This window comes from Notolabrus celidotus, chromosome 5 (assembly GCF_009762535.1).
Source record: "Notolabrus celidotus isolate fNotCel1 chromosome 5, fNotCel1.pri, whole genome shotgun sequence".
Classification (NCBI taxonomy): Eukaryota; Metazoa; Chordata; class Actinopteri; order Labriformes; family Labridae; genus Notolabrus; species Notolabrus celidotus.
The window spans coordinates 1,492,753-1,514,374 of NC_048276.1; the positions used below are offsets into that span (position 1 = coordinate 1,492,753).

At 41.5% G+C, this 21,622-nt stretch overlaps 1 protein-coding gene and 1 long non-coding RNA gene across 2 annotated transcripts in view; one reads left to right on the forward strand and one right to left on the reverse strand.

Annotated features, from left to right (window-relative positions):
• Positions 1 to 21,622, forward strand: part of gabrg2 (gamma-aminobutyric acid type A receptor subunit gamma2) — a 78,575-nt gene that overhangs the window by 52,191 nt on the left and 4,762 nt on the right. Inside the window, 3 exon segments of the mRNA XM_034684417.1 lie at positions 13,909 to 14,061; positions 18,136 to 18,341; positions 21,266 to 21,289. Of these exon segments, the coding sequence (XP_034540308.1) occupies positions 13,909 to 14,061; positions 18,136 to 18,341; positions 21,266 to 21,289 (383 nt within the window).
• LOC117813285 overlaps positions 1 to 21,622 on the reverse strand; it is a 109,265-nt gene that overhangs the window by 46,316 nt on the left and 41,327 nt on the right. Inside the window, exon 2 of the long non-coding RNA XR_004631387.1 lies at positions 5,472 to 5,545. This is a non-coding gene — a long non-coding RNA (uncharacterized LOC117813285). The remainder of the gene's footprint in view (positions 1 to 5,471; positions 5,546 to 21,622) is intronic.

Consider the following 21,622-nt stretch of genomic DNA (forward strand, 5'->3'; position numbering starts at 1 on the left):
GAATCTGATTAATTAGATTTGAAAGCTTGAAACCAGGGATCCAAAACTCTAATCTGTAAGAGCGCAAAGCCACGGGCAACGATTGTCTTGGCTTACAGCGCCTGTCTGAGCTTATCCATCAAATTTACATTTAAATCACATTGTTGTAATTGTAGAGATTTGCACGCTGTAACATCATGACTGGAAGTTATCCTCCAGATATTTTGTAATAGAGAGCTTTCTAATTTTTCTGATGTTTATACTTTATTATAAATAGACAAGATAGCATAGATGCTAACTGATTCCTCTTCAGCAGAATTACATTCATCAAAGTCAGCCTGATGTTAGACAACGCAACAAATAACAGCTGATTCAGAGAAACTTCAGAGTGAAGCTCAAATGTTTAAAACCAACACATGAAGGCCGGGCGGAGGAGTGCTGGAGGTGCTTGTTGATGATCATTTTCAACCATTAAAAATATACGGCCAGCACCGTGACATCATCACTCTTTGAGTTCTGTGTTAGACGCTACAGGCGTGTCAACCTCAACGCTGCTGAAGCCACCTACTCAGAGTTTATTATTTCTAAACAACAAACTGCTGCTCCTGCTGCAGGACAACATTTTATCTGAGGACCGTTGGTGTCCTTCAAACTTCATGTGCTATTCAGAGAAATGAAGAAATAAAGCACTGCTTATTTTATATATGGGGCATTTCAACCAGAGGAACTTTACCCAGGAACTACGTGTGTTTGGACCGGTGGACCCAGGGTCTAAATTTAGTTCAGGGGTAGATAATCTCCCCCCTAAAAAGCCCCTGCTAGGGGGGTAGTACTTTTCAAAGGTCCCAGGACTTTCAGGGGGCGGGGCCTGCCATGCTGAGCGTGTCTGATTGGTAGATTAACCTCAGTGTTTTTATTCCTCCCTCCGTCCACAATAACATCACACACATCTGTGATTCACTTGATTTCTCTTTCTATCATTAGTTTTTATTTGTTCTATCTTGTTTGTATGTGTGTGTACTTTTCAAAAGAAGAAGCTGTGATTCTCTTGATTTAGCAGCTTGTAACAGTAGTCTTCTCTCAGCCCACCGTGAATGCGTCTCTCCTCCCGGTGTTCCAGTTTTAAAAGTGACCCTGTAAACTGGAGACCTTCAGCTGAACGTGTCAGTGTTTGTGGAGTTTACACAGCTGTTGAAACACAGAGGGAGTTCCTGGGAATGCAAACTAGTTTAGTTTTTATTAAGATTTCAAAATATCCTCATCAGATATTTAATGATGGTCTAAAGACGTTTATGAGGGATGCATCCGGCTGAGAGTCTCCAGTTAACAGGGTCGCCGTTTAAACCAAAACACCGTCCGATCTCTGCGATCACGGCTTTTTGAGTTCAAAAGGATTTTAAAGGCGTGTTGAAACGTCTTTGCTACTCGCGCTTATCTCCTCTCACGTGTTGATTCAGTGAATCCATCTGTGATGAAATATAGCACCATCTAAAACAGACCAGCTGAGTCTCTTCATGCTAACAGGCTAACTGTTGTGTTAATTCATTCTTTGCTTTTTACATGTTTTTAACCGCAGGCGCAAAATATTCACTTTTTTTCATGTTTTTCTGCTTTTGGAGCACAATTTCAAATTTGAGGAAAATTCCTTTTTTTTGGACAGAATCCGGGTCAACTTTTTTGTCAAAATTTTTATTTTTCAATTTTTATTTTCCAATTTTTTTTTTTCAGAAATTCTTTTTCAAATTTTTTTTTTTCAAATTTTTATTTTTCAAAAAAAAAATTCAAAATTTTTTTTTTTCAAAATTTTTTGTCCAAATTTTTTTTTGTCAAATCTTTTTGTAAAATTTTTTTGTAAAATTTTTTTTTTGTAAAATTTTTCCAAAAACCATTCACAGTCATTGTTTTTTCCCCTTTTGCGATGAAAGTCATTCCTCTTTGTTTTTCCTCTTTGATTCAGTGAATACATCTGTGATGAAATATAGCACCATCTAAAACAGACCAGCTGAGTCTCTTCATGCTAACAGGCTAACTGTTGTGTTGCTCAGAATGATACCTGCCTGTCCGTCTGCTTCTATGGTGTCATCTGTGTTGAATGGCATTCCTCTTTGTGTTACTGCCCTCTACTGGTCTGGTGGTGTAGTGCTTTTACTTTTTCTCCTCCATACGTCACTGGACTGATTTACACAATCTACCTGGGACTTCAGCCCGCGATCGAAACGCAGACAACAATGGGGGACCAGGAACCTTTTAGTTCAGGGGGAAGTAGTTCTGGGGGGTAAAAGACCCCAGAACTCTTGGTCCAAATGCACCTATAGTCTTAGTCTTTAGATGAAAATGCTGGTAGTTTTAGTCACATGCTAGTCTTTGATTTTAGTCAAAACATTTTCTCTCTTTAGAATAATCACTGTAGTCCATTAGATATCGGTATGACCCCAAATTTACACAGGATGCGTGTTTGGAGTGTAGCGCCAGCTCAGAGTCATTTCTGTCATTATTAGCGTCATCATTTTCAAAATTATCACTGAAATAAAGTTCAAACAATGAGTGCAAATCACTCATATATTCATGCAAATAATTTGTGTTCAAATGTTGTATTAAAGATAAACTGCAGATATTTCCCCTCCATCTTTTGTGACTCTGAATAACAAACATTCTCAGGATGCAGATTTAAAGCTGCACGCTCTGCCGTCCCTCTCGCTCTGATTTCTTCAACAACATGCAGCATCACACTCTGCATCCTCGTCTCTCTGCGTTCACCATCCTCAAGTTAGCCACATTTATTTTTAATCAGAGCTCAGCTTCTATTTCAAAGGAAGCACAAGTTGGACAAACGAGTCTGTGCCGCTGTGACTGTTTGGTGAAGAGAAGTCCTGTCACATGGCCAAAACAAAAAAAACCAGCCCAAAAAACGCTCCAACATGGGGCGAGGAGCGTGAGCTTATGTAATGAGTGAGAACGGCATGTGTGAGCGTGCAAATAAGGAATAATGAAGCCATTTTTAGACAAGGTATGCTGGAACAAATGCATAAAATGAAGCGAGACGGGGAGAAGGGAGCGAGGAGAGGTTTGTGGATGTGTCAGCGTTGTTGTTTTTAATGTGGCGTGATGGAAGCAAAGCCCCTGATGGAGTTTGGGTGTTCTGAACATTTCTGTAACCATGTAAGACGACTGAGGCGAGGAAGAAGACGAAGAGCAGACGATGGCTGCGTGAAATACGAGACACTGCAAAATGTGTGGATTCTTTGAAGATGGAGGACAACTTTGCTTCCCAGGGATCTGTGTCAGGGTTAGATTTAATAACTTACACCTTATTCTCAAATATGCATCCTTAAAGCCTCAGGGAACATTCATGGAATATTTAAAATTCAATGTGTAATCAAGCTTCAACAAAAATCAGAGTGAAAATAAACATCCACAACTCTGAACAAACTCTGATCAGAAACATCTTACATTACAGGTCAGAGCATTTCTCTGTGTGGGCGTGGCCTAACTCATGACTATGTGGGCGTGGCCTAACTCTTTGATTGACAGGTCAAGAAAGAGTTCACAGCCTGCATGTTTGAGCCGTCTGACTCTGAATTCTATCATTTATTAGTTTTATCACTCAGTAGTCTCTGGGGCATCAGGACCATGGGACGCCCGGGGCGGAGGAGGCTGAAGGGTAGTATGTGCACGCAGAGGAGCCCGGCTCTGGGTCCAGACGGAGCTGTCTGGGGACAGTTAGTGAACCGGTCCTGGGGAAAGATAGTGAACCGGTCCTGGGGAAAGTTAGTGAACCGGTCCTGGGGAAAGTTAGTGAACCGGTCCTGGGGAAAGTTAGTGAACCGGTCCTGGGGAAAGTTAGTGAACCGGTTCTGGGGAAAGTTAGTGAACCGGTCCTGGGAAAAGATAGTGAACCGGTCCTGGGCAAAGATAGTGAACCGGTCCTGGGGAAAGTTAGTGAACCGATCCTGGGGAAAGATAGTGAACCGGTCCTGGGGAAAGTTAGTGAACCGGTCCTGGGGAAAGTTAGTGAACCGGTCCTGGGGAAAGTTAGTGAACCGGTCCTGGGGAAAGTTAGTGAACCGGTTCTGGGGAAAGTTAGTGAACCGGTCCTGGGAAAAGATAGTGAACCGGTCCTGGGCAAAGATAGTGAACCGGTCCTGGGGAAAGTTAGTGAACCGATCCTGGGGACAGTTAGTGAACCGGTCCTGGGGACAGTTAGTGAACCAGTCCTGGGGAAAGATAGTGAACTGGTCCTGGGGAAAGTTAGTGAACCGGTCCTGGGGAAAGATAGTAAACCGGTCCTGGGGAAAGTTAGTGAACCGGTCCTGAGGAAAGTTAGTGAACCGGTCCTGGGGAAAGTTAGTGAACCGGTCCTGGGGGAAGATAGTGAACCGGTCCTGTGGAAAGTTAGTGAACCGGTCCTGGGGAAAGTTAGTGAACCGGTCCTGGGGGAAGATAGTGAACCGGTCCTGTGGAAAGTTAGTGAACCGGTCCTGAGGAAAGTTAGTGAACTGGTCCTGGGGAAAGTTAGTGAACCGGTCCTGGGGAAATATAGTGAACCGGTCCTGGGGAAAGATAGTGAACTGGTCCTGGGGAAAGTTAGTGAACCGGTCCTGGGGAAAGATAGTGAACCGGTCCTGGTCCTGGTCCAGGCAGTACGTGATTAGCAAACAAGCTAACAGTTAAGACAACATTGAGGGGAGCTGGCTGAGACGTCAGGAGACGGTCTGAGCAGGAGCAGAGTAGTTTTGTTGAACATGTGACTCAGTGTTTCATTCTGATTGGTTGGATACTTATTATGTAATAAATATCAGGTTAAACCGGCCCCCTTAACACTCAGTGTGAAAAATGTTATTGAACATATTTGAAAATGGTTAAAAGTTGAGTTCTAATATTTTTACACAGTTCTTAGTATTGACATATGGTCTGAAATATCACAGGTAGAAGGTTTTTGTTGATTTGGGTTCCCAGAGGCTTTAAACAGATCACATGATAGAGACTGCTTTGTTAAATGGAAGCAGTACCTCAATTATTTCAGTTGCTGCTCTTTTATTGGAGCATAATCTTGACTAATGTGTGTTAACTCAAGTTATTAATTTCTAATTGATACACATCAAAGCTGATGAGGAAGTTCTTCATCACAGAAACACTTCTTGGTGCATAAAACGGGCCACAATGTGCACGTTCGTGTGTGTGTGTGCGTGTGTGTGTGTGCTGAGGCTGAAACGAAGCCCATGGTTTATAATTGGACCCTGCCTTCTTCCTTCCACTCTCTCCTAAAATCTTTAAATAATAGTAAGGAAAACAGTTTTGGCAGCTACTTACTACCTGTCATAAATCCTCTTAACAGCCTTGCTCTCAATAATTTGAGAGCTATTAGTGAGTCTGAGGGAGGGATAATCATCTGTCTCTGTCACATTCGCTACAATGTTAACAACAAGGCAATCAAACTCTGCAGCCTCCTGTCTGCTGTTTAATCGCGCCGCTGTGCCGCCGCAGTTACTCACCATGACAATGCTGTGCCTTGTTTGCCGTGACATCATCTCGCCACCCACTGCCGGGTAGGGAAATCAGCGGTAGCCTGTGGAGACAAAAATGCAAAAAAAAAAAGGGAACTAGTTAATCACTGGCACATAGCCCCGAGTCATGTCACAGAAAGTGGTGACTTAACATTTCTCTGTAAGTATTGTTGACCCTGGCGTGCAGCCACGGCATCACCAGGTCATTAGCGGTGCTCCTGTCTCCCTCACACAAACACACACATGCACAGCAGACACCCGCTGTCACCTCTGATACAGATGACCCCTGACAGGAGAGGAGCTCAGTGAGACAGCCTGTCAGCCGCTCTGCTATGTGTCTGGCTCGTCTCCCTTCAGCGGACATCCAGCATGTGCCGCAGGTCTCTCCTGCCCGTCCGTATCCACAGCAATTTACAGTCTGGCTGCCAGCACAATCATATTCTCATGTGACAGTTCTTTCTTCCTTTTTTTTTTTTTTTTTGCTCCAGGTCAGCAGTCTTGAATAACCAAGTTTCATTCCAACCAACTCCCCCTGTGGCTTTTCTGCAATAATGTACAGCTAAACCTCCACATGCAGGTCCACGAGTACAGAGCGCTCAAACTTTAATAATAATAATAATAAAACAACAACATGAAATACCACAGCTATGCAGATGACACACACATTTACATCACCATATCACCAGAGGATTATAGTCCCATACAAACACTGAGTAAATGCATTGAACAAATCAAGGACTGGATGAGACAGAACTTTCTTCAGTTAAACAAAGAAGAAACTGAAATGATTGTTTTTGGAGGAAGAAAGGTTAAAGGTTACTGCTCAGCTCCAATCTGCACAGATGAAATGTTCAAACCAAGCCAGAAACCTTGGTGTAGTCTTAGACTCAGACCTTCATTTCAGCAGCCACATGAAGACCATTACAAAGTCTGCCTTCTATCACCTTCAGAATATATCAAGGGTTCAATCATTCAATCAATCAATCTTTATTTGTATAGCGCCAAATCACAACAAACGTTACCTCAAGACACTTTCACAAACATAGGAGGTCTAGACCACTCTATGTCAAATTATGAACAGAGACCCAACACCAAGACAGGATCAGACTCAGTCTGACCCCCACCTATTTAGCAAGTTACAGTGGAGAGGACAAACTTCCTTTAACAGGCAGAAACCTCCAGCAGGACCAGACTCATGTTAGACAGCCATCATGCCTCGACCGAGTTGGGTCTGGAAAGACAGATAGAGGGGAGTCAGAGAGAGGTGATAGTGATGAGACGAGTCGGGTTAAAGGACTCATGTCTCAGCAGGATGCAGAAAAACTCCTCCATGCATTTATCTTTAGCAGACTAGACTACTGTAACGGGGTCTTTACAGGACTCCCTAAGAAGTCCATCATACAGAATGCTGCTGCTCGAGTCCTAACAAGGACCAACAAAGTAGACCACATCACTCCAGTTCTTAGATCCCTACACTGGCTTCCTGTCTGTCAGAGAATAGACTTTAAAATCCTGCTGATGGTTTATAAAGACCTGAATGGTTTAGGCTGATCTGCTGCTACTTTATGAACCACCTGGACCTCTGAGGTCCTCAGGTCCTGGTCTGCTTTCAGTCCCTAGAGTCAGAAGGAAACATGGTGAAGCAGCGTTTAGTCATTATGCTCCACATATCTGGAACACACTCCCTGAAAGCTGCAGGTCTGCTCCAACTCTCACCTCTTTAAATCAAAGACTGAGACCTTTTTATTTACCTCTGCCTTCCTATCTTAGATTATTTTAACTCACTTTACATTTTCATGTCATTTTTAATACATTCAATTTTTATTATATTTGTCATTTTAATTCTGTTATTTTATGCCTGTCTGAATGTTTCCAATGCTGTTAATGTTTTAATGTAAAGCACATTGAGTTGCCCTCATGTATGAAATGCACTGTACACATAAAGCTGCCTTGCCTTGCCTAATAGGAAGATAACATCCATCTTTCTCTCACACCACAAGACTGATCCCCCCTCCTCCTCTGCTGTGTGTGTGTGTGTGTCTAATTCCGTTGAGTGTGTTGTCTCTGCGGCTTTTAACAACAAAGCGTCGCTGTTTCCTGATGAATGATCGTCCCCGCCAAGTTTTTTTATTGCTTTCCGTAGATTACATCAGCTTGTAGTAAATCGCTTTTGCCAGGGAAATGTGTGATCCTAATAAAAATACTTCAAACCATATCTCAATACAAACAATAGTCTTGAGCTGTTGTCTGCATGCTTGATTTTTTTTATATATTTCTTTTTCATGCTCCCAGCTGTCATCAGCATTTTTCATTCATGACTTCTAAACAGAAAGAGACAAATTGAATTGATAGCGATGCAATTATCCCAGTAAGAAGATAGGATTGTGAGAATTTGGACTGTTTAGGAATTCTGATGACAAAGAAAAAGCTGAATGGTTGAGTGTTCTTGTTTCTTGAGAAATTAGAGCGTGAAGTTGAACGAGTGATGAAGCTCACAGCACACGTGGGCGGCGGCGGTGGCGGCGGCGGCGTTTGAAAGAGGCTGCGAGATCACTGCATTGTGTTTGACAGCTTCTTCTAAACGTATCTATAGATTGAACCTGAGTGCTAACAGCTTTGAAAAAGAGAGTTGGTGTTGTTGTGTTGTTTCCATGGACCCTGTGAAAATCGAGTGTGAACAGTCTTGTGAATTCACCCTCAGCTGTTGGCGTTGACAGATGGAGAGCTCTGGCTGAGGTGAGTCTGAGGGCTCGCAGTAGGAGGAAAGCTGGGACAAAGGCCCTGATGTTTTTAGATTCCAGCTGTGTTTGCACGCAAAGAAACACACAAACACACACGTGTGAAGAAGTTGTTCCATTAAAAAACAACACAAGAGTAGAATGGGACTTCTTCTTGGAAGGTTGGAGGTTTGGTTGAAGGTACACTACAGTTTGTCTCAGTCCTCCTCTCCTGGTCGATCCTGTCAGGGCAGATGGCCGACCATCAACCAGTCTGGTTGTGCTCGAACATCCTGCCTGTTAAACCATTGTGTTTGTCCATCTCTCTTTTTCTCTGTCTATCTTTCTATCTTTCTATCTCACTTCTTTCATCCCATCCTGTCAGTGATCTGTCACAGCAGATGGCTGCCCATTGGAGAGTGGAGTGAGCAGGGCGTAAAATTAACATTTTACCTCATCTGCCATCGACTAGTGACCTCTAAAAATGTACCGGCCAAATCAAAAAATCATTCCTTATTTGATTTAAAATAATTACTAGAATTATAATGTGTAAACTACTATAATTTGTATTTACCTAGATAACCTAGACAGTCTTTCTTTTAAATTTCAAAAGTAAGGATTCAGTAAAGATGGCTGTATCAGGGCGTCTGGTTGTGCTCAAGGTTTCAGCCTATCAAAAGTTGTTTTTCTCTCTGCCACTGTTTGTTTTAGAGACATCTGGATCAGGCTTTTTTGGCCTCCAATCCTGGTCTGATTTTGAACATGAGTATCTGTTAATACTAATCTTGTCAAAGCAGATTGCTGTCAATCAACAAGTCTAGTGTTGCTCAAGGTATCTACCTGTCAAAAGGTTCTTCATCCCCTGCCTCTGCAGGCTGATTTTGAACATGAGTATCCGCTGATACCTAGTCCTACAACAACATTTGTATTTGCCTAGATTAAAGAGCGTCAGATTGTTTTTGTATGTATTTCAAAAGTAAGAATTCAGTAAAGATGGCTGTATCAGGGCGTCTGGTTGTGCTCAAGGTTTCTACCTATCAAAAGTAGTTTTTCTCTCTGCCTCTGTTTGTTTTAGAGACATCTGGATCAGGCTTTTTTTGGCCTCCAATCCTGGTCTGATTTTGACAAGAGTATCTGTTAATACTAATCTTGTCAAGGCAGATTGCTGTCAATCAACAAGTCTAGTGTTGCTCAAGGTATCTACCTGTCAAAAGGTTCTTCATCCCCTGCCTCTGCAGGCTGATTTTGAACATGAGTATGCGCTGATACCTAGTCCTACAACAACATTTGTATTTGCCTAGATTAAAGAGCATCAGATTGTTTTTGTATGTATTTCAAAAGTAAGAATTCAGTAAAGATGGCTGTATCAGGGCGTCTGGTTGTGCTCAAGGTTTCTACCTATCAAAAGTAGTTTTTCTCTCTGCCACTGTTTGTTTTAGAGACATCTGGATCAGGCTTTTTTAGGCCTCCAATCCTGGTCTGATTTTGAACATGAGTATCCACTAATACTAATCTTATCCCAGCAGATGGCTGTTAATCAACAAGTCTAGTTGTGCTCAAGGTTTCTACCTGTCAAAAGGTGTTTGTTTTAGAGCCCCAGATTACAGTCTAAGTTTGAACATGAGTATCCGCTGATACCAAGTCCCAATTTAACATTTATATTTCACTAGTTCACAGAGCGTGAGACAGTATTTTATTTGATTTCAAAAGTAAGGATTCAGTAAAGATTGGTGTTCATCAATGAATTTATCTGTGCTCAAGGTTGCTACCTGTAAGAAGTTTTGTTTTCCCCTTTCACCGTGTGTTTTAGAGACATCATGATCAACTTTTTTGGCCTCCAATCCCAGCTTTTTATCTCCTTATCTCTCCTTCAATTTTAACTTCTTGGCTAATCTTGTCACAGCAGATGACTGTTTATCAACTAGTCTGGTTCTGCTCAAGGTTTCTGCCTGTCAAAAGGTTTTTTTCCCCCTGCCTCAGTTCCATCTAGACCTCTTTATGTCAATCACTCAATCTTTACTTATAAAGCGCCAAATCAAAACACACATTCTCCTCAGACTCTTTACAAACAGACCGTCCTCTATGTTCTATTATTAACAAAGACCCAACATCAAGACCAGGATCAGATCCAGTCCCCTCTTCCAGACAGGACTCAGTCTGATCTCATCTTAATCCACCATGAGCAGAGCACTTTGCAGCATTTAGCAAGTTACAGTGGCAAGGACAAACTTCCTTTAACAGGCAGAAACCTCCAGCAGGACCAGAACTGACCTCTTAAAACTCCCTCAGCATGTAATCAAGTACAAATTAACAACATGCAAACAGAACTACAGTGTTAGTAAAGTCCACTCTGTGTGCTCTGAATGTTTCCCTGCAGCTCTGAACGATCCGCTCTCCATGTTGGGAAATCCCAGCCAAACTTTGAAACAAGAGATAGAACTGGACCCTTTCTTTATGGAATCAGGAAGTCATTACCAAACTGAATCATTACCACGGAGCCGTAATGGCAGGCGGTCTGATACAGATACATCAGCCTGCGAGGATAGAGGGGAGCGGTCGATAGCACCTTCTCAAAGTGTCTTCCTGGCAAGCACAGCGGCCGAGGAGATACGAGGGTCTTACACCGGCCGACCTCACCCCTGTGGTGGAAATCCCATTATCATTAAGAGTCCACGGTAATGTGAAGGAGGCTTTGAGCTGCTGACCAAGCTGGAAGAAGTGTATTAACCAGCAGTTTCTCAGCTGTCAGGGGTCCCGGTTTTGGGCCCCTGCTAATGTGATGTTAATAAAAACCAAATGGTGGGCTGCAGGACCCCCGAGAGCAGCCTTCATGTGGTCTCCTGCACTCCTACAAAGCAAGGCGGCACGCTGTAATATACCTGCACCTGCCTGCATCAGCAGAAAACACCCACACAGGTGGCGATGTGAACAGTTATGGTCATGCTGCCGGGGTTATTGCGCTTGGTTTATTTAACGATGCCATCAATGGCCGGGTGAACGGGGTGCATGCTGGGATGAATCACAAAAAGCTTGGTGCATATCCAAAACACCACGAGGACTCACTCACAGGGAGCGCACATGTTCGCAGACATAATAAACACTGACAGTCTCATCTCTTCGCCTCTCTGTCTCTCATTAGCACACAAACACACAGATGTTCGCTGTTTTTCACTAAACTGCAGTATGTGTTGTGCGCCCTTTCTCATGAGGAACATTATTAGCCAGCTGTTCAGTCCCCCAGCTGCTGAGACTGCTCTGTGTGCTGTGGGTGCTAAAACACACACTCTTGCTCAAACACACACACAGAGAGACACACACACACACAGAGACACACACAGTGGAGAGAGAGAGAGGCTGAGAGAGAAAAGCTTCGTGCCCTGCAGGTTACAAGCCACAGCGAGAGGCCAGGTGAGGTTTCCGACACTGTTAGCAGTCTGATGTTAATCAATTAGCTGACAGCTGACTGAGCTGGAGCCAGCCCTGAACCGCCATTACACCCAGAGACAGACAGACAGCTACATAGGTGGACATCCAGAGAGGACAAAGACCATTGGCAAGGATTACTGCTTTGTCAAGCTGCCGTGGATGTCACAGGAGTGTGAGTGTGTGTGTGTGTGTGTGTGTGTGTGTGCTCAGAGTTCACTCTCACACACCTGTCTCCTTATTTGTGCATTTCCAATTCCTTGCAAGGCTAATGGATGCAAGAATGTGTGTGTGTGTGTGCAGAGCTAGAGGGTGCAGCTGTGTATGCATGTGTGCTTGGTTTGCATTTTAAAGAGGCAGGCCAGATGAGCCATATTGCAGGGGTCAGGTCTTTCTGGGCTCAGCTGACCTCGACCTCGTAGCACCTAACATCTGCCGGGGTCAGACAGGCAGCCCAGGGAAGGCTCATCATCAGCTGGATGCTGGTGCTCATGTTCCAGCTAACTACTGGCAGGAGACGAGGATGTGCGTGTGTGTGTGTGTGTGTGTGTGTGTGTATTCAAGCAAGTCCAAGTCCAGCTCTCTGAATCAGTCCGTGTTGTCTCAGATCTGGAGCAGCCTCGGGCGAACAAGCAGCGTAGAGTTCGGTTACACAACATTCTGTATTGATCAGTCGGCGGTTTAGCCGTCTGTCAAACAGCCTCAGCTTCTGTGTCGTCTTCAAACATCCTGAGATCAGACTCATTCCATGATCTGTAGTTACCGTCCAGCTCCTGAGCTCCATTATCTCCTCTTTGTTTCCAGTTTTGGACTCTAATCATCAATAATCAAGATTCATTATGATCACACTTTCCTTTAATGTGCACTTAGTTTTGTAATAAAGTCATTATTGTTTGGCATGCAAACTTTCCATCCCTCATGCAGCTGCTCCTCTTTAACTGGAACAATGAGAAAGACAGCACATTAATCCTTCTCATGCAGACCTGCAGATGTACTGATTTTATTCTGAAGCTCTTCATTTATTTACTTATTTTTAAAGCCTGTGATGAATAAGCCCCGTGATAAATTACTGATCTTCTAATTTTGTATTCAGCCCCTCAGCTCATTCAGTTCCTCCTCAAAACAACCCGCCTAATCCCTTAATCATACCTTAAAACCAAAGACAACCAGGCTTTGTCAGCGTCTGCTCCGTGGCTCTGGAACAGACTCGTGTTTTACACTAAGTTCTGTGGTTTGATGGTTTCACTTTGATTTCAAAGAGCAGAGAACTGTTTCCTCTTGTTTTTGTTCTGTCTGTTGTTGATGGATGTGTTTTTGTTTTTGTTGTCTTTGTCCAAACCTGCGTCATGTTTCAACGTCTCTTTGCTCCGTACACGTTTTCATTTGTTTTACTTCCTGTTCATTCCTGTGATCCTGATTTGATCCTAAAAGCTGATATGCATGTAATTTTATCATACTGCATAAATTACAACATCTCCTTGTTGTATGAGTCCTTCAATCAACTCAGGTAGATACTAAACCCTTTGCATTGACTGTCAGGAACAGGAAGTGTAATTAAACAGGGACGGACATTTCAAGCCTAAACAATATTTCATAATCAACTCACACAACACGTGTTCCTCTGCAGGTGTAGACAATAAACCTTCTTCTTCTTCTGTTACTTAATGCAGTTAGTGTTCTTCTTCTGTTATTTAATGCAGTTAGTGTTCTTCTTCTTCTTCTGTTACTTAATGCAGTTAGCGTTCTTCTTCTTCTTCTGTTACTTAATGCAGTTAGCGTTCTTCTTCTTCTTCTGTTAATGCATTTAGCGTTCTTCTTCTTCTTCTGTTACTTAATGCAGTTAGCGTTCTTCTTCTTCTTCTTCTTCTTCTTCTTCTTCTTCTTCTTCTTCTTCTTCTTCTTCTTCTTCTTCTTCTTCTTCTTCTTCTTCTTCTTCTTCTTCTTCTTCTCTTCTTCTTCTTCTTCTTCTTCTTCTTCTTCTTCTTCTTCTTCTGTTACTTAATGCAGTTAGCGTTCTTCTTCTTCTTCTTCTTCTTCTTCTTCTTCTTCTGTGTTTGAATGCAATAAGCAAACAGCTTTAAGACGCTCCACCCTCTGGAGGGAATACTGTATTACAGCCGGGAGCCGGGGAAGTGATGAGACATTGTTCTTTTAAAATGAGATAATATTCACATTACCTCTTCTTTAAATCATGTCCCATCCCTCATACTGAAACTGTGTTGTCTCATCCTGACAGTGTTCAGCTCTGTGCTCACTTCTCTATCACTCTCTCTCTCTCTCTCCAGGAGACTATGTTGTGCTGACCGTCTTCTTCGACCTGAGCAGGAGGATGGGTTACTTCACCATCCAGACCTACATCCCCTGCACCCTGATTGTGGTCCTGTCCTGGGTCTCATTCTGGATCAACAAGGACGCTGTCCCTGCTAGGACATCATTGGGTAAGAATTAAAGGAAGCTGAAGTTACTGCAATGAAAGAAAAGTTGGTGAGCAGATGTTCTGATATGATATCTTCTGTTCTTGTCTCAGCCCAAACAAACATACGCTCCACTTATATCATGAGCTTCATTATCTGCTGTGGCCTTAATTACTCCCTGCTGTGAAACACATCAAGAACCCTGTGGTGGTCAATCCTCTCATTTTTCCACTCTACCATCCTTCCTCCTCCTCCTCCTCCTCCTCTCGTCCTCCTCTGAGACGGGGCAGCTGCTGAGGAATCTAGTCCATCTTGATTAGAGGAGCCTTTCCTGCCACATATGTTTTCATGCATGCCTTAATGAGGCATTAATTATGCAGTACAGCGGGGAAGATGCAGAGATGCAGCCTCAGCACAATAATAACGCAGGTGGCCTCTCCTCGCTGCATGCAACAAAAGGACACGGGATGGAAAGAAGAAAAAAAAAAAAAGGAGGGCAAAAGTGGAGATTTCAAGGAAATTTGTCAACTTCTGAACTCGCCCTTGGCGTCCAGTGGACACGCTCAAAAAGTTCACTTACGATGCAGTTACTTCTTCCTTAGTCAGCTCTCCTTAAGGCTCTAAATCCTGACCTCCAGTCCATGTGATGTGATCATTAGCGAGCATAACTGAATGTAAAGCAATCCCTGCAGGCAGAAACCCTCACTCTACCTCACTATCATCACTACTTCCTCCATCATTAATCTCTCTAAAAATAGCTTGTTTTGTTTCCTCCTGCAGCTCCAGACGTGATGCGCAGCAGTCCAAATAAAAACACGTTTTTAATTCCTGCTCAGAACGGAGCAGGAGTCAGATTTCTTCATTTCTCTTTGAGAGAGGATGCAGGAGCGACGGGAAGCCAGGTGGTTAGGAAGAGGATTAATGCAGATGACATAATTCTTAATCCTTCAATGCCATCCAGAAAAATATCAATTCACTCACAATGCTGCCGTGTTAATCTTAGCGCAGACTGATGTCTTTCAGTTCACGGTAAATTTAGACATAAATAATCTGTGTGTGCGCGCTGGCTCTGCTCAGAGGAAGGAGGCGCTCTCTGCAGCAACGCTTGTTTGTTGCTGTTTGGGAGTTGTGCAATACTGCTGCTAATCTGTTGTATCTGTGTGCTTAAGAGTATAAACACACTCCCTGGTCATGTGCCATCACTTCTTCCTCCATCTGCATCATCATTAGAGACAGAGTGATTAAAGAGTGTGTGGTGGGGGGGGCGGCGGCGGCTTAGCAGATAAAGGAGTACAGTATGTTAGAGTGGTGGTCAATAGGAGATCAACCAGGAAAGCATCAACAGCTGCTCGTCTCAGCCTCACGCCCTTTAACTGAAGAGCTCAAGAAGTGAATGAACCCTCCATCCTGAAGAATAAACCACGCTCAATATCTCCAAACGAACTAATTCAAAGAGGAGCTCAGAATAGTTGGGTGTTTTTTGTGTTGTTACACCTCCCACCATATGGCCTCTTCGATACCCGGCTCGATTTAGACTTGTAGACTGAAGGAGAAGCGTCCACACTTTTACATTTTTACTCCTATTGTACATGACATTTAGGAGCAGATGTGTCCCTGGATTAAAATATGCATGAGTGGGAAGCTGGAGGGGAGAGGAAAGTTAACACGTTGAAAACTGAAGCAAGAGCTTTAAAAAAGATAAATCTCTGCTTGGACTTAAACTCCTTTCAGCTTCCTTTTCTACATTTAATTTTGGAGGGGTGGGCATTTATGTCTTTTTTTGGATAAGACAGCTGCAGAGAGAGAGAGAGAGAGAGAGAGAGAGAGACGGGACATATGGCAAGTAGAGAGGAAAATGTGCTGCTTGGGGACAAGTGTCAAGAAACTGCTATGACTAGGACTATAGGGTCTTTAAGCCCCCAGAACTACTTCCCCCTGAACTAAAAGGTTCCTGTGCCCCCATTGTTGTCTGCGTTTCTACCACGGGCAAGTAAATGCACTACACCACCAGACCAGTAGAGGGCAGTAAAACAAAGAGGAATGCCATTCATCACAGATGACACCATAGAAGCAGACGGACAGGCAGGTATCATTCTGAGCAACACAACAGTTAGCCTGTTAGCATGAAGCGCGAGTAGCAAAGACGTTTCAACATGGCTTTAAAATCCTTTGACACTACACCACCAGACCAGTAGAGGGCAGTAACACAAAGAGGAATGCCATTCATCACAGATGACACCATAGAAGCAGACGGACAGGCAGGCATCATTCTGAGCAACACAACAGTTAGCCTGTTAGCATGAAGAGACTCAGCTGGTCTGTTTTAGATGGTGCTATATTTCATCACAGATGGATTCACTGAATCAACACGTGAGAGGAGATAAGCGCGAGTAGCAAAGACGTTTCAACACGGCTTTAAAATCCTTTGGCACTACACCACCAGAGCAGTAGAGGGCAGTAAAACAACGATGAATGCCATTCATCACAGATGGAAAAAACAATGACTGTGAATGGTTTTTTGAAAATTTTGAAAAAAAAAACAAATGTAAAAAAAAACTTAAGAAAAAAATTTTGAAAAAAAAAAAAATAGCAAAAAATTTTTTTGAAAAAAAAAATTTTTTGAAAAAAAATTTTGAAAAATGTTTTTTTTGAAAACAGAAAAAAAAGTTTTGAAATAATTTTGAAAAAAAAAATTTGAAAAAAAAAAAAAAATTGAAAAACAAATTTGACAAAAAAAACAGACAAACAATTTGACCCAGAGCCTGTGGAAAAATTAATTTTCCTCAAATTTGAAATTGTGCTCGAAAAGCAGAAAAACATTAAAAAAAAAGTGAAAATTTTGCGCCTGCGGTTAAAAACATTGAAAAATCAAAGAATGAATGAATCAACACGTGAGAGGAGATAAGCGCGAGTAGCAAAGACGTTTCAACACGGCTTTAAAATCCTTTTGAACTCAAAAAGCCGTGATCGCAGAGATCGGACGGTGTTTTGGTTTAAACGGCGACCCTGTTAACTGGAGACTCTCAGCCGGACGCATCCCTCATAAACGTCTTTAGACCATCATTAAATATCTGATGAGGATATTTTGAAATCTTAATAAAAACTAAACTAGTTTGCATTCCCAGGAACTCCCTCTGTGTTTCAACAGCTGTGTAAACTCCACAAACACTGACACGTTCAGCTGAAGGGCTCCAGTTTACAGGGTCACTTTTAAAACCGGAACACCGGGAGGAGAGACGCATTCACGGTGGGCTGAGAGAAGACTACTGTTACAAGCTGCTAAATCAAGAGAATCACAGCTTCTTCTTTTGAAAAGTACACACACATACAAAAAAGATAGAACAAATAAAAACTAATGAAAGAAAGAGAAATCAAGAGAATCACAGATAAAGAAAAACAATGACTGTGAATGGTTTTTGGAAAATTAAAAAAAAATAATTGAAAAAAAAAAATTTGAACAAAAAATTTTGAAATTTTTTTTCGAACAAAACATTTTGAGAAAAAAAATTGAAACAAACATTTTCAAAAAAAATTGACAAAAAAAAATTTGAGATTTTCTTTTTTTGAGAAAATTTTTTTTGACAATTTTTTTTTTGAGAAATTTCTTTTTGAGAAAATTTTTTTTTTGACAAAAGAAATTTTTGACAAAATTTTGTTTTGACAAAAAAAATGTTTGTACACATACAAAAAAGAACAAATAAAAACTAATGAAAGAAAGAGAAATCAAGTGAATCACAGATGTGTGTGATGTTATTGTGGACGGAGGGAGGAATAAAAACACTGAGGTTAATCTACCAATCAGGCACGTTCAGCATTGCAGGCCCCGCCCCCTGAAAGTCCAGGGCCCTTTGAAAAGTACTACCCCCCTAGCAGGGGGTTTTTAGGGTGGAGATTATCTACCCCTGAACTAAATCTAGACCCTGGGTCCACCGGTTGAAACGCACATAGTTCAGAGGTAAAGTCCCTCACCTGTGTCTAAGCTAACTCCGCCCCCTTTAAGCTTCATCAGAGACTTGACTTCTATCATGTTGCTGTTTTTGTTCATTGTATTAAATGATATAAAGCATCTCTCTCTCTCTTCCTCGCTCTCCTCCCCAGGCATCACCACCGTCCTGACCATGACCACGCTGAGTACGATCGCCAGGAAATCCCTTCCTAAAGTGTCCTACGTCACCGCCATGGACCTGTTCGTGTCCGTCTGCTTCATCTTCGTCTTCGCCGCGCTCATAGAGTACGGCACGCTGCACTACTTTGTGAGCAACAGGAAGCCGAGCGCCAAAAAGGACAAGAAGAAGAAAAACCCGGTGAGCGTTTAAACTCAAACTGTCGGCGTTGAACTGAGCGGGTGTTTCTCCTCCACAGAGTAATGCTAATGCATGCACTGAAGTCTATCTGTGTCTAATATCTCCACAGTGTTTATATTATCCTGTATTTAGGTGAAAGATCAAGTTCTTCCTACACTCTCGTCCTCCCCCGCTGCATTACAGCACTTCAATAAGCCTCAGAAAAAAAGCTGTTCACTGTTGAGCGTCCCTAAGGGAGCATCTCCCCGAGGGATACCACGTCAAATTACTCAATGAGCGAGGCGTGGAGCTCCAACCTTTTCATAATCCACCACACATCTGTTACGCTTGTAATTTAGACCCGGGTCACATGACGGGAGCGGTCCTGATGTGAGCCTCATGGAGGGTTTAAATCCAGCAGGGGGGATAATGGGAGCTGGACTGAAGGGTCAGGGTGATTCTGCAGATATAGAGATGAAGAAATGGATCCTGACACTTCTTCTTTACAAGATTCAGAGGGGATTAGGGATGTAGAAATACAAATTATGAATATTATTATTATTAATTATGATCAAGATGAGTTCTGATCCATCAGATGAAGCCAGGTTTTTAATATAGACCTCATGGAGGAGTTCAATTAGAGATGGCTGTATCCTTTTTAGGCTGTTTTAGATGCATTTCTAATAATAATAATAATAATAATAATATTAATCTTTATTTCTGTAGCACTTTATTACACAAAGTTAAAAAGTGCTTCACTGAAAGACACAAAAATAAACAAAGAAATGAAAAAAAAAAAAAATATATATATATATACATTTAAATATAATAAATTTAAGAAAGGAAGGAACTCCAAAGTTTTAGAATGCAGAATAAGACATTAAGAGCAGAATGGGATGTTTACATAGTTATTTTTAAGGTGGCCATGTTGGTTTTAGTAACCAGAAGTGATAGTAGTAGTAGTGTTTTATTCAGTCATCATACATAACAACATATATTTACATAAGCGACACTTTCAATAAAGCACCAGTAGTGCATCTAGTGATGACTGAAAAGGCAGAAGCATAATGCTTATTTAAGCCTCTCAAATAAAGCTACCAGCTTCCCAAGTGTAAATAAACTAAACTAAAATTAAATTTAAATAAAAATGAATAAAAATAAATAAAAATAAAATAAAATAAAATAAAATAAAATAAAATACATATAAATAAAATACAAAAAAATAAAAAAATAAAAATGAAAATAAAATAAAATAAAATAAAATAAAATACAAAAAAATAAAATACAAAAAAAAAAATAAATAAAAATGAAAATAAAATAAAATAAAATAAAATAAAATAAAATAAAACTAAACAGGTAAAAATCATGAACACTTACAGCCTTCAAAAACTGCTATGCAAACCATTTTTTGAAAACTAAAAGTGAATCACAAGTTTTTAAATTTAACATTGCATCATTCTGAAATGTAACCCCAACAACAGGAACACTTCTTCTTTTAACACCTTTGTTAGCTATTTGGACAGTAAACTTACAAACACCTTTAAAATCAAATCGACTCTCCTGAATGGAAAATAACTTTTATAGTGTGTGGAAGGAGTTTGATTTTGCTTTGAACATTATTTGCATTATTCAAATATTCAATATGTTGTTTCCATGTTAACTTATAATCAATCACAACTCCCAGAAACATGTTTTCAAAAACTCTTTCAATATTAAGTTACAGATTTTTAACATTAGTTTCCTTTTGAGTTCCAAACACCATGAATTTGGTTTCCTTAATACTAAGAGATAATTTCTTCACATCAAACCAAGCTGAGAATTTCCAGCTCTCTTTCAACAAGACACAAAAGATCATTTACATTTTACAAGAACAAAACAAATTTGTATCATCTGCAAAACTAACAAATATCAAGCTAGTTGTTTATTTTTAGGCTGTTTTAGATGCTTTTTCAAGGCGGCCATGTTGGTTTTAGAACCAGGAGTGATCATACTTATCCTAACTTCACCTTGTGCATGAGTAAGAAAGCAGAATTGAAGGCGTAAAATGTTAAAATCATTCTCAGTCCGTGTCTGAGATCCTCTGGATTTCAAGTCAGAGCGTTTCTTTGAGTTAATCTGAGTCTCAAACTGGCATGTGGGGAATGATTGGGCTCTCTTATTTCACCATCTTACACTTTGATTTCAAACCCGCTCTCACTGAGCTAATGAATGATGGATAAAGTGAAAGGTGTGTTGCCAGTTTGTCATCCCGGGGGGGGGGTTTCTAGATCCTCTGCAGCCCTCTCTGAGGTACATGAAGACGTAAGTATGAAGAAAAGAGAGAGAGAGGTCTTTGACTGAAACTGTTCATGCATTAAGAATGTGTAAATCCAGGAGTTAAAACATGCAGAGCTGTCTTTGACGTCTTGTTTGCAGCATTGAATGAAATGCAGAGTTATTTCCTAGATGTCCTCCTGTCAGTTAGTTTATCACTCTCATTTGTTTCCTTCACAGCGTCTGTTAAATTAATGAGTCCATGTGAGATGAATGTTTCTGACCTGTAGTGAAAATATAACACCTTTACGTTCACAGGGAGAGTTTCATCTGAGCGTCCTGGATTATCTGTGTGTGTAATCTCTGCAGCTTTGCAATATGTCTGTGTGTAATGTAACATTTCTCTGAAGGTGACGCCGGCGTAAGAAGCATGTGAGATACATAAATATATCCCACCATGCATCTCCCCTTGTCTCTGTTTGTAACATGTCCGTCTCTCTGCAGTATTTTCTTCTCTCTCCATTTTATCCAGACGATGCAGAGCTGGTGATGTTCACACATTATCTTGTGTTTCTGTTTTCTTTTTGATGTTTTTCTGTCTCTTTTTTTTGTTCTCTGTTTTCACGTCTTCTTTGTGTTTTTGTTACTCTCTTCCAACTCCACATATTCTTTGTTTCCTGTCTGGACAAAAGCTCCTCCGGCTCTTTTCCTCAAAGGTATATTGCCTGTGTCTGACTGCATGTGTCTGATGCATTTTGGCTCTTAGAGCCCTGAGCACCTCACTGCTTCTCTGTCTGTTCTCCAGCAGACACGCCTCTTTCTGTTCCCTCTTTATCTACCTGCATTTCCTCATTAGTGACTGAATAGGTGTCAGAGATAACAGTAAAAAAAGGGGCACTCTGCAGTGCACAGTGCGGAGGCAGCCAGCCAGACAGCTAAGACCTGTTTTAAAAATTCTAATAAGCATCCCACACATCCCATGTCCAGAGGAATAGATTAGTCCAGGCCCGGTGTGGACTCATTCTGGCTCCCTCTGTCCTGTCTCACTC